At 39.1% G+C, this 13,572-nt stretch overlaps 1 protein-coding gene across 6 annotated transcripts in view; it reads left to right on the top strand.

The window, feature by feature from the left end:
- The window catches only part of GTF2H1 (general transcription factor IIH subunit 1), a 42,112-nt gene that overhangs the window by 8,554 nt on the left and 19,986 nt on the right, over positions 1 to 13,572 (top strand). For all 6 annotated transcript variants that reach the window (XR_014837210.1, XR_014837209.1, XR_014837208.1 and 3 more), the window contains exons 2-7: positions 749 to 917; positions 5,829 to 6,021; positions 6,951 to 7,116; positions 8,933 to 9,026; positions 11,141 to 11,290; positions 11,410 to 11,489. Coding sequence is in view for 1 of the 6 variants with exons in the window: in XM_013994506.3 (XP_013849960.3) it covers positions 764 to 917; positions 5,829 to 6,021; positions 6,951 to 7,116; positions 8,933 to 9,026; positions 11,141 to 11,290; positions 11,410 to 11,489 (837 nt within the window). In the remaining 5 variants the exon portion in view is untranslated. The remainder of the gene's footprint in view (positions 1 to 748; positions 918 to 5,828; positions 6,022 to 6,950; positions 7,117 to 8,932; positions 9,027 to 11,140; positions 11,291 to 11,409; positions 11,490 to 13,572) is intronic.

The raw sequence follows: 13,572 nt of genomic DNA, 5'->3' as shown, positions 1-13,572 counted from the left end.
AGCTCCAGGCTGTTTCCTAGGTAAAAAATTAGCCATATACAACTGAATCTTCAGCCAACATATGGAGAAACATTTGATTGTTAAAAGATGAGGGACATAGTATCTGAAGTGTTAAGCCTTAAATTCTTTCAATTTTATTTTTAAGTATACAGGAGGAAACTTAGATCAGGTTTCATCTCTGGAGTAGTTTTAGGAAGGTCACATAAACCTTGTCACCTTTAGTTTTTGCAGTTAAAAGAAATTTGAACTAATATCAAAGGAATTCTCTGGTGATCCAGTGGTTAGGACTCTGCACTTTCACTGCTGCATCCCAGGCTCATTCCCTCTGGAAACGGAATGAGGATTCGGCTACTGCACGCCATGGCCTCTGTGTGTGTGTGTGTGTAGCGAGAGAGAAAGCTGTGTGATTCTAAAGTTCTATGATTCTAAATATCAAAGACCACATATTTATGGTCAAATGATACATGTAAGATTTAAGAATATAACTGGGGAAAATGAATTGAATATACTCTGATTAGCATATTTGGAAAGGGCTTGAAAATTGCCAAATGTTATAAACTGTGTTACATAAATTCACACCTGTGGTATGAGCAAAGTGAAATTTTAAAGGAATAATGCCATACAGCTATATCTTCAACTTTGAATGAGGGGAAGACTTTTTACTCCTCATTACTCACTTTAGATTTGGAAGGGACTCTAGATGTCAACAAATCCTAATTGAGATATGAAATCTTTTTGTCTTTTTTAGCGTCTTCTAGCCATCATGGCAACTTCATCTGAAGAAGTTTTGCTGATTGTAAAGAAGGTGCGACAAAAGAAGCAAGATGGAGCTCTATACCTCATGGCAGAAAGAATTGCTTGGGCACCTGAAGGCAAAGATAGATTTACCATCAGCCATATGTATGCGGACATTAAATGTAAGTCAGCTATACTAAGGTCTTGTAAGATCTTTGTGGGTTTTTTATTAGAATATCCAAAAAAATCAACTGTATAGAAATAATTACAAAGTGGGATCACTAAATATATTATTCTATATCCTGCCTTTTTTGCACTAATAAAGCATATATGCTTTACATGTGTAAATCTCCTTCATGTAAAGATCTCCATGCAGACTTTGTTTTGAGAGTTGTATATGGTCCACTGAATGGATGCACAATCATGTATTTAACCAATCCTCTGTGAAAGACATTGAGGAAGTTTCCAGAATTTTGTTACTGAAAACAAAGTTGCAATATAAATCTATGCACTAATATCTTTGTGAAGTTGTTTATGTGGGCTGTATCCCTACAGTGAACTTACACTGGTTCAAACGATTGGTGCATTTAAAATCTTTTTTTTTTTTTTTTGTCTTTTCTGGGGCCACTCCCATGGCATATGGATGTTCCCAGGCTAGGGGTCGAATTGGAGCTGTTGCTGCCGACCTACACCAGAGCCACAGCAATGTGAGATCCGAGCTGCACCTGCGACCTACACCACAGCTCACGGCAATACCGGATCCTTAACCCACTTGAGCAAGGCCAGGGATCAGACCCACAGCCTCATGGTTCCTAGTCAGATTTGTTAACCACTGCACCACAACGGGAACTCCCCCATGCATTTAAAATCTTGATAGGAGTTCCTGTCGTGGCTCAGTGGTTAACGAATCCGACTAGGAACCATGAGGTTGTGGGTTCGATCCCTGACCTTGCTCAGTGGGTTAAGGATCCCGAGTTGCTGTGGCCCTGGTGTAGGCCGGCAGCTACAGCTCCAATTAGACCCCTAGCCTGGGAACCTCCATATGCCGCAGAAGTGGCCCCAGAAAAGGCAAAAAGACAAAAATTTTTTAAAAATTAAAAAATAGATAAAAATAAAAAAAATAAAATCTTGATAGATGATGCCAGATTGCCCTTAATTAAATTGTATCATTTAAGTAAATTGTCTAATCTTTGGTTATGTGGCCATCAAATATTAAGATTCAATTTTATAAGAAATGTAGATGAGAGAAATACAGAGCATAATGTTTTTATTATCCTTTATGATTTTTAAGTATAAAGGCTAGAAATCAAACCCCTTCTTTTTTTTAATTTTATTTTTATTAGAGTATAGTTGATTTACAGTGTTGTGTCAATTTCTGCTGTTCAGCATAGTGACCAAGTCACATAAGTATATATACATTTCTTTCTTTTTTTTTTCTTTTTTTTTCTTTTCTTTTTTTTTTTTTGCCTTTTCTAGGGCTGCACTCACAGCATATGGAGGTTCCCAGGCTAGGGGTCTAATTGGAGCTGTAGCTGCCGGCATTCACCACAGCCACAGCAGTGTCAGATCCGAGCTACCTCTGCAACCTACACCACAGCTCATGGCAACACCGGATCCTTAACCCACTGAGCGAGGCCAGGAATTAAACCCACAACCTCATGGTTCCTAGTTGGATTCATTAACCACAGAGCCACAACAGGAACTCCTATATATACATTTACTTTTTCATACTGTCTTCCAGCATATTCTGCCCCAAGAGATTGGATATAGTTCCCTGTGCTGTACAGTAGGGTCTCATTGCTTATTGATTCTAAATGTAATAGTTTGCATTTACCAACCCCAAATTCCTCATCCATTCCACTTCCTCCCCCTTCCCATTTGGCAGCCACAAGTCTGTTCTCCATGTCTGTGAGTCTGTTTCTGTTTTGTAAATAGACTCATTTGTGCCATATTTTAGATTCTACATATAAGTGATATCATATAAAACCTCTTCTCTTTTCAGATTTGCAAGATTAACTCTGAATTTATTACCCAAAGGGTATAGTATCTTTTGGTTCAATAATATTTAGGTGTAAAGGCACCAAGTGAATCCTGAGATTTAGAATCTTTGCTTTCTAAAAGAGATTTCTGAGATTTCTGCATTTTACCTCAGCAAAAGATCTTGAATAGGAGAGACCCCAGGGAAGTCTGGGCAACAAAGCTCTTGACAAATGGTGGTGGGGTTTTTTGGTTTGGTTTGTTTTGTTTTGCCACACTCATGACATATGGCAGCTCTAGGACCAGGGATCAAATTTGAGCTGCAGTTGCGACCTGTACCACAGCTGGGGCAGTCCCAGATCCGTAACCTACTGTGCCACATCAGGAGCTCCAAATTATGGTAACTGACCATTAATACAGATTCATTTATTTTCTTGGATGTGATTCTTTTCCTAGCTAAAATCCTATATGGGTTTCAAGGAACATGACACCTCAAAAAATAGACAACTCTCAACTTGCAAGTGGTCAGTGTACAAATGTCCTTTGTGAACAGTTGCCCTAAGGACTTACCTCTACTTTACTGCTGGAAATGACCAAGATCCTCAGCTTTCTCCACTGAAATAACTTAGAATCTTAATTTTCAAAAGGAAATACTGTTTAAAATGCATTGTAATTCAGTACTTCCTAGCTATCTCGTCTTTTGTCGACTCTCTTAGTGATACCACTTCCTTTTTTAAACTTTGTTTCTGTGGCAAAGTGCCTCACCATATTTCTAATAATAGTCTTACAAACTAACATTTGTACTACAATAGACTCATAAACTAGGAACTATCTGTATTAGCATTTCTCTTAAACAGGAAGCTAGTCCTATGGCTTTGAAAAACTGTGGTACCCACAGGATACAATAAAGAATGTGCTTGTCTCCTATATCTCAAGAGCTCTTCCCAGTTATTGGGGACGAGAGCATATACCCCAAGTCTAGATCTGCACCACATCAGTTTTCATTTTAAATTGAATGTTTTAAAAGAATACTCTATTTCTGGAGAAAAAGCCATTGAATGTTATCAATAATAAGTTACTAAAGTGAAAATTAGCAATTAGGTTAGGTAGTTAAAAAACCTCAGGAGTTCCTTGATGATTCAGTGAATTGAAGATCCAGCATTGTGAGTTCCCATTGTGGCTCAATGGGGTAAGGATCCGATGTTGCTGCAAACTGTGGCGAAGGTCACAGATGTAACTTGGATCTGATGTTGTCATGGCTGTGGCATAGGCCCCAGCTGCAGCTACTTTTCGACCCCTGGTCAGGGAACTTTCATATGCCACAAGTGCGGCCATAAAAAAGGAAAACAGATCCAGCATTGTCATTGCTGTGGCTCAGGTTTGATCCCTGGCCTGGAATCTTCCACATGCCTCAGACTGGGGGTGGGGGTAGGGGGACTTCAAAAGTAGGCCTCTCGGAGGCAAGAGTTAAGATAGGGCAAGAATAAAGCAATGACTGAGAAAAGACACCTAGAAAGGAGTGATAGTTTTGGAGGAATGGAATAATGGAACAGACTGGATGACAATGTAAATTGCTTCATATTGCTGTTTTTGGCAGTAAGGTATTTCATCTAAACTGTTGGTTTGGAAGCAGCTTCTTCATTGAAAAAGTTTCTGTTTATTTAAATATATAAGTAGGTTGGTTGAAACAGAGAGCTCTAGGTATTCTGTTCATGCCACCATGAGTCACCCATTTCATGAGACAAAGCCTCTCAATCAGTTTCCCTTATGAGGAAGACAAGCCATAAAACCCACTTTTTAAGAATACGAGTTGTCCATTATGTAGGTATATTTAGATGTTTGCAGCCCCAACTTACAAAAATCTTTACAGTTATAGAAAAATTTAAAGAATGGTACAGTGTATACCTATATAACTCATCTAAATATTATTATCTTGCCATACTTGCTTTATATGTGTGTGTACATTTACATCACACCAAGAAAATTTTAATATCCAGACCATTGTTGCATTTGTAATTTTTTTTTTTAATCAACATCCAATCTAGGTTCATGTATGTAGTTGTAGTTTCTTTAGTCTTGTCTTTGAGTATAGGCTTATAAAATATCCCATATTCTGATTATGTCTGATTGTCTCCTCCAGGTTTTGTTTAATTTGTTCCTGTATACTTATATTTATAGTCAACTAAAAGTCAGGTCTGCAGATTTATTAAATGCTCGAGTTAAAATATTTTTAGCAAGAACAACATAGGTGGTGGTGCTTACTTCTTATTCTGTCACCTCAGAGTGCCCATAGTATCAGGTTTTTCCACTTTAATGAGGTTGAGTTTGATCACTTGATTAAAGTACTAACACCTGATCTCTCAAAACGTAGGATTACATATTTTCCTTTGCAGTTAGTAAATAAGCCATGGGCTGTGTTTTGGAGTTCTTTGAATCATTACAAATAATTTTTCTTAATGATAATGTCAGTTGGGAGCAGCCGTTCAGGGTGGTTCAGGACTCTTGAGTTGGCTGTTTAGAGAGCTTTAAAGAAGTCTGCCCCAGGAGTTCCCGTCATGGTGCAGCGGAAACAAATCTGACTGGGAACCATGAAGTTGCGGGTTCAACCCCTGGCCTCAATCAGTGGGTTAAGGACCCGGCGTTGCCCTGAGCTGTGGTGTAGGTCGCAGACGTGGCTCAGATCTTGTGTTGCTGTGGCTCTGGTGCAGGTGGGCAACCGTAGCTCTGATTGGACCCCTGACCTGGGAACCTCCATATGCCATGGGTGTGGCCCTGAAATGACAAAAAAGACCAAAAAAAAAAAGAAAAAAAAATCTGCCCCAGTTGAAAGAAAACAAAAGCCCTTTAGTATCTAGAGAAGAAGTAGTGGGTGAGATATGCCACACAAAAAGGGTACTGAAGAAGGAAGCAGAGTGTTAGCAGTAAATTTGTTGAACCATGCTCTGGTTATATGGGATTATTTGAGAAGAGTGCATTTCTGCAACAGCATTAAGATTGGAATAGGGCAGCCAAAGCCCAAAGGAATCCTGAGTCTTCCTTGGGAAAAGAAGTAACCCACTGTATGGCTGTTTCCACAGTGAGTGTCCTCATCTAATTAGCCTCATGCTTCTTTTTAGGCCAGAAAATCAGTCCAGAAGGAAAAGCCAAAATTCAGCTTCAGCTGGTCCTGCATGCAGGGGACACAACTAACTTCCATTTTTCCAATGAAAGCACAGCAGTGAAAGAGCGAGATGCAGTGAAAGACCTTCTTCAGCAGTTGCTGCCGAAATTCAAGAGGAAAGCAAATAAAGAACTAGAAGAGAAAAACAGGTGAAAGAGGAAAAGAACAGCCTTTTAAAGAGACACTGGGTTCTCTCTAGTCAATAGTTTATTTCTTACCCCTTGTGCTTTTTTTTCAATCACTCAATTTTATTACATTTATAGTGGTACAACGATCATCATCACCCAGTTTATAGCATTTCCATCCCAAACCCCAGTGCATCCCCCACCCCCCTTCACCCCTTGCGCTTTCATAGTGTAGTATAGGAAATATGGGCTTTGGAATCTTTACCTCTGTGGTTGGTTCTTAACTTCAGCATCTTTCTGGCTTTGGCTTTGGGTGGATGAGATGTGTAAACTCAGAAGTTTATCACAAGCCAAGTGTCTGATTAGGAACAGAACTGAGATTTCGCAGATGTTAAGGTCCCTAATCTCCTTAATTTCTGTCAGTTCTCTGTTACAGAGAAGATACTAAACCATTAGAAGTGTATTTATGAGTAAGAAACCTGAGAAAAAAATCATACTGTAAAAAAGTTGGGAAAGTACGTAAAATATAGAATTTCTGATAAGATGAATTTTATTTCTGTGTTTATGGCTCCCAGGTGCTTATCACTGTGAAAAACTAGTTGCTAGAAAATCTCAAGCATACCTCTTATCCATTCACCTTTTTTGTGAAAGAATACAGTACAAATTAAGTAACCCTTGTGTCACTGGGATATAGGGATGCATAAGAGCAAATTCATGCCCTCAAAGAGTTTAGCCTTTGTTTCTTCAGTCTGATCACCATTTATCTGCACTTACATTTGTCCTCTAAAAATGGTTTTTTGCTTTTAATTACTAACAGATGAACTAATTGACCTGCCACCCAGTCCTCACAGAGTGAAAGTTGGATATTTCGTGTTGCTAAAGACTTTTTTCAATGTTACTTAAATAGTATTTTATTCTAAAAGTTCAATGTATTCAATATATTCTATCACCAGAATGCTGCAAGAAGATCCTGTTTTGTTTCAGCTTTATAAAGACCTTGTTGTGAGTCAAGTGATCAGTGCTGAGGAATTCTGGGCCAATCGTTTAAATGTGAATGCAACAGAGAGTTCTTCTACATCTAATCATAAGCAGGATGTTGGCATTTCTGCAGCATTTCTGGTATGTGACCCTTCCAGATTTCAAAAGAGAAAAAAAAAAAAAAACAAAAATCCTTAGTATATATGTTAATGACACCATTTCTTTTATGAAATTTAGCATTTCCTTAAGGCAAATTAATGGATACTTCAGTATCCATGGTATTCTTAATCTTCTGTATTTTATTTTATTTTATTTTATTTTTTGGTCTTTTTAAGGCCGCAACCAAAGCATATGAAAGTTCCCAGGTTAGGGGTCAAATCAGAGCTACAGCTGCCAGCCTATGCCTCAGCCACAGCAACACAGGATCCGAGCTGCCTCTTCGACCTACACCACAGCTCACAGCAATGCCAGATCCTTAACCTGCTGAGGGAGGCTAGGAATGTGAACCCAAAACCTCATGGTTACTAGTCAGATTCATTTCCGCTGCACCACAACAGGAACTCCCATGGTATTCTAAAATTTTTTTTTTAATACATACAATAAGAGTTTGCTTGTGGTGCAGTGGGTTAAGTATCTGCCTTTTTCATTGCAGCGGCTCCTGTTGTTGCTGTAGCATAGGTTCGATCCCTGGCCAGGGAACTTCCACATACCAGTTATGTTTTCTTATTTGAACTTTACCCTAGCATGCTGGAAATCAAATGGACTTTTGAAAGAGAATCTTTTAGCAATTTGGCTAATGCTTTTTTCCTCAAATACTTTTAAATTTAGAGCTTTCTGATGTCTTTTTTAATTATTGCAGTATTTTACTTATGATACAAAGTTGGATGTATAATGACTATCATATTATAAAAAAGTAAGATTTGTAAAATGTATCTTAAGAGGGTAATTGAAATACCTTATGTGCGGAATTAGAAGGTGAGATTCAGCCTGTACTCTGGTAAAACCAAAGCTATTTATTTACCAAAAATGTGAATATTAGTTATATGTTTGGCATCTTTCTGGATGCTTAGCAGTGAATTGAATTAATAAGGTCTTCCTTAAATCAGTCAGATAATATTTAACTATTTAGTAACCAATGTTTATAGTGGTTTTGGTAACTGTAAGTTTTATGTTAAAACTCCACTAGAGAAGTTCGTGTTGTGGCACGGTAGAAGCAAATCCAACTAGTATCCATAAGGATGCAGGTTCAATTCCTGGCCTTCTCAGTGGGTCGGGAATCTGGGATTTCTGTGAGCTGTGGTGTAGGTCACAGACATGGCTCAGATCCAACGTGGCTTGCAGCTGTGGCGTAGCCAGTTGCTGTGGTTCCAGTTTGACCCCTAGCCTGGGAATTTCCATGTGTTGCAGGTACGGCCTAAAAAGAAAAAAAAAAAAAAAACTTCACTAGATACTAACTGCTTTTGGCTACACTTAAATGTGCCTCTTTGACCATGTTGGATTTTGTTGTTGTTGTTGCTATTTCTTGGGCTGCTGTAGCCACCGGCCTATGCCAGAGCCACAGCAACGCGGGATCCGAGCCGCGTCTGCAACCTACACCACAGCTCGCGGCAATGCCGGATTGTTGACCCACTGAGCAAGGCCAGGGATCAAACCCACAACCTCATGGTTCCTAGTCAGATTTGTTAACCACTGCGCCACAACAGGAACTCCCATGTTGGATTTTTAAAAAGCAAATTTTACAGGTCACTAAAATTACATGAAACCAGATTAGGCTTCTGTTACCCCTGTCTTTGTAACAAAAGTAAAGATGAGGGACTTATCTCTGTCTCTCTGTTTCATTCAGAAAGTCTGTTTTTCCAACTTTGTGGAGTATTGGGAGGTGTCCATTGGGTGTTTGGACATCTTCTCCCAGTAGTCTAACAAATACAGATATTTATATGTGTGGTCTTTATTTTAGGCTGATGTCCGGCCCCAAACAGATGGATGTAATGGTCTGAGGTACAATTTAACATCTGATATCATTGAGTCCATATTTAGGACCTATCCAGCAGGTAAGGAGAATCATTTCTTCCAGATGGTCAAAATATTTGTTTGGATGAATTCAATTATGTATCAATGAAAAGCAAACATGGAGTTTGCTTGTGGCTTAGCACTTAAGGATCTGTGGCTGTGGTCACTGCTATGGTGCAGGTTTGATCCCTGGCCTGGGAACTTCTTCATGCCATGGGCACAGCCAAAAAAAAAACAAAACAAAAAAAATTTTATCTTTACTTCTGATCAAGAGCAATAAAATATGTAAAGGACTTTATCCAGTGCCTGACATATGGTAGATGTTAAGAACTTAGCATATAATGTGCCATCATCAACCCATTGGTATGATGACTTTCCCATTCTTTCCATCAGTAATTCTTAAACTTTATTTACCCTTTAACATACCTGAGTAAGATGACATGCTCCTTGGAGTTCCCGCTGTGGCACAGTAGGTTAGGAATCTGACTGTAGCACCTCTGGCCCAGTGTAGTGGGTTAAAGGATACATCTCAGATTCAGTCCCTGGCCCAGGAACTTCCATATACTGCGGATGTGGCTATTAAAAAAAAAAAAAAGAAAAATGACGTGCTCCAGAGGCAGCAATATATGAGTCTTTATAGCACTAATTCAGGTCATCCTTCATACTGCCTCCAGAATGACCTTTCTAAACCACAAATCATCCTGAAAGTACATATGTCTTGATCTCAGCTCTAGTGATTTTTGATGTGCAGCCAAGATTTGAAAGCCACTGCTTCAGTCTTCTGACTAAAGAAAGTTTTCAAACCATGCACTGTTCTCTGTTCCTACTTCCTTACTTTTGCCTCTTTAATCCTTGGAAAATCTCTCTTTCCCTCAGGGCTCAGCTCAAGCATCATTTCTTTGCCAGTTCTGTAAAATTCTGAGTTACTTAGGCAAATATAAGCCCCCTCCCCTGTCTTTCCATAAGGCTTGTGTCTTATCACATTACAATTAATTATTTTTTATCTTTCTGATAGTATCATAGTTATATAGTGTTTACTATGTGCCAGATACCATTCGAAGGCCATATATAAACTCATTTATTCATCATAAGTAGTACCTGTGAATTAGGTATTGTCATTATCCCCATATTACAGATGAGGATACCAAGACAAAGATTTTAAATAGTTGGTCCAACACCACACAGATAGTAAGTGGCAGACCTAGAATTTTAAACTCAGGCTTTCTGACTTAAGAGACCTTAACCTCCTAACCTCTTTGTTTATTGGACAGTGTAAGCTTCTGGGCTGCTGCACTGCTAGTCCAGTGGATCATGGGGATCTTTATTTCCCTAGCATCTAACATGGTGCGTTGATTGAAGGTGTACATGTAGAAGTTCTTATCATGGCTCATCAGTAACGAACCTGACTGGTATCCATGAGGATATGGGTTCAATCCCTGGCCTCACTCAGCAGGTTAAGGATCTGGTATTGCTGTGAGCTGTGGTATAGGTTAAAGACACAGCTTGGATCCTGTGGCTGTGGCTGGCAGCTGCAGCTCCAATTTGACCCCAGCCTAGGAACTTCCATATACCTATACCACAGGTGTAGCCCTAAAAAGATCAAAAAAAAAAAAAAAAAAAATGTATATGTATAAATGATCAAGCAAATGCGGGTCCCACTCTAAGAATCTTGGTGTTTGCACTGAAACTCTGAAACTTGTTAATTTTCTTGGTTCAAAATAAGGTTTCAGGAGTTCCTGTCGTGGCGCAGTGGGTAACGAATCCAACTAGGAACCATGAGGTTGCGGGTTCAGTCCCTGCCCTTGCTCGGTGGGTTAACGATCTGGCGTTGCCGTGAGCTGTGGTGTAGGTTGCAGACGCGGCTCGGATCCCGCGTTGCTGTGGCTCTGGCGTAGGAGGGAGCGGCCCAAGAAGTAGCAACAACAACAACAACAACAACAACAAAAAGACAAAAAAAATAAATAAATAAGGTTTCATTTGGAATTTAAGATTCATAAAAATGGTGTCTCACCTAATCTTGTTATGTTTTGTATTTATTATTATTTGTGAAGTTGAATAGTTAATCTAGTTTTGCTGTTAGTCTGTATTTAAACTAATTTGAGAGATTTTAAGAATTGAAAATTCAATGTGTAACTATTATGTGTTTTTTCCACAGTGAAAATGAAATATGCAGAAAATGTTCCCCACAACATGACAGAAAAGGAATTCTGGACGCGTTTTTTTCAGTCCCATTATTTTCATAGGGACCGGCTGAATACAGGATCAAAGGACCTCTTTGCAGAATGTGCCAAAATAGATGAAAAAGGTAACCCTTTATCCCTGACACAACCTAGCATTTAATTTGTCGTTCTCGTTACTAGTGTTAATAGTAAATTTTTTTTATTTCTGAGAAAGTTAAGGCTTTTTATTTCCTTGATTTTCTAGGGTTAAAAACAATGGTTTCTTTAGGCGTGAAAAACCCACTTCTTGATTTGACAGCTTTGGAAGATAAACCATTAGATGAGGTAAGTAGCAGTGAAAGGATTTATGAGAGAAAACAGTCTTTTTCTAGTATTTAATGTTTGTATAGTTTTAAAATTACCTTAGGAGTTCCCATTGTGGCTCAGCGGATTAAGAACCTGATTAGTATCCATGAGGATATGGGTTTAATCCCTGGCATCCCTCAGTGGGTTAAGGATCTGGCATTGCTGTGGCTGTGGCATTGGCTAGCGACTGTGGCTCCAGTTTGACCCCTAGCCTGGGAACTTCCATATGCTTTGGGTGCAGCCCTAAATTGGAAAAAAAAATAATAAAATAAAATTGCTGTAAGTGTAGATGCTTGTGAGAAAGTAAAACAAACAAAATACTGTTATTTGGCGTGGTTTATCAGAAGTGCTTTTCAGTAGCATTGTTACTAAAATTTCTTTGGAGAACTGGAGTTCCTGTCGTGGCACAGCGGAAACGAATCCGACTAGGAACCATGAGGTATCGGGTCCCTGGCCTTGCTCAGTGGGTCAAGGATCCAGCATTGCCGTGAGCTGCAGTGTAGGTCACAGACAAGGGTTGGATCCTGCATTACTGTGGCTGTGGTGTAGGCTGCAGCTCCCATTCAGCCCCCTAGCCTAGGAACCTCCATATGCTGCAAGTTCGGCCCTAAAAAGCAAAAAAAAAAAAAAAAAAAAAAAAATTCTTTGGAGAACTGAAATTCCTGTATGAGTTGGTAAAACATTTTTTAAAATAATTTTCTAGCTCCCCTATCAGCAGTTGTCTAGATATTAATGAAGGTTTAACATGTTGATGTTTTATGCTGTACCTAACATTACTCTAGATAAATGTATAGTAGACAAGGAAAAGATAATGTTGATTGCCCACTTTTTGCCAGATCCTCAGCACAGTCATCACCCTTATCCCACAGTAGCCCTAATATACTTCACCAGCTAGACTGTCAGGTATAAGCTATCTACCTCAGCATCCTGATAGCAAACTTAAAAATTGATCTGATCACAGAGAAATAAGTGATCCCTTCTGATCAAGGCTAATTCTATCCCTGCCTTTATTCTTCTAGGCTAGCAAGGAAACTGCCTTCCTCAGTTGTTCTCTTGACATTCTTGCATTTTAATTTTCTTGCCAGCCCTTTGGCTCCTTTTCTGCTGGCCATATACATGTGCTCATACCTTGCTTTCTGGTTTTTTTTTTTTTCCCCTTTTTTTCCTTTTAATTGTAGTGTATGTATGCACCAGATGAGAAAAACAATGTTAAAATTTTGTCCTATAGTCTTAAGTAACTAAACTAATGGAAAATAATGTTTAATGCCCAAGTGAATTGTTTCCCTGATGAAATTCAAGGCTTTTTTCGATAATCCTTAGCCCTCGATGAATCTCAACACATTACAAACATCACTCTCTTTAATCACTGTGAGGAAACGAAGCTTAAAGATACAGCTTAATATGATGGAGGGGAAAATTTAGGGGTTTTAATTTTTTTCTTGTTTGTGTGGGGTTTTTTGGCAGCATCTGCAGCGTGTGGAAATTCCTGGGGCAGGGATCAAACCCACGCTGCAGTTGCAACCTGCACCTCAGCTGCCACAACACTGGATTCTTAACCCACTACCCCCACACCAGAAGTTCCTGTTTCTTTGGTTGGTTGGCTTAGTTTTGGGTTTTTTTGAGGTGTTTTCATTTTTGGCTGCCCCACAGTACGAAGTTCCCAGGCCAGGGATGAGATCTGAGCACAGCTGTGACAACATCAGATCCTTAACACACTGTGCTGGGCCAGGGATTGAACCTGAGTCCAGCACTCCCAAGACACTCCAGATCCTGTTAACACCACATTGGGAACTCTGGGTGGGTTTTTTTGTTTTGGTTTTAGGAGGTTTTTTTGGGGGGTGGGGGGGGTTTCTTCCGTTTCTTAATGTATTATCAATATCAATGCAAGCTAAATAAACCAGACAAATGTTAAATACATAAACTTTAAAACCAAACTACCTGGCTTAAGCTGTAGTTCTTTAACATTTTTAAGCTCAGTTTTCTTGTAAAATGAGGTTAATAGTTCTGATCTTAGAGAGGGGGTAAAAAAATTGGGGAGTTGTTTAAGAATACAAACTCATAA

This window comes from Sus scrofa, chromosome 2 (genome assembly GCF_054392235.1).
Source record: "Sus scrofa isolate SSC_HxYL_T2T_F1_AM1 chromosome 2, Sscrofa_HxYL_maternal_Yorkshire_Landrace_v2.0, whole genome shotgun sequence".
NCBI classification, from domain to species: domain Eukaryota; kingdom Metazoa; phylum Chordata; class Mammalia; order Artiodactyla; family Suidae; genus Sus; species Sus scrofa.
The sequence above is the reverse complement of the archived record's forward strand: the minus strand, read 5'-3'. Positions and strand labels throughout refer to the sequence as shown.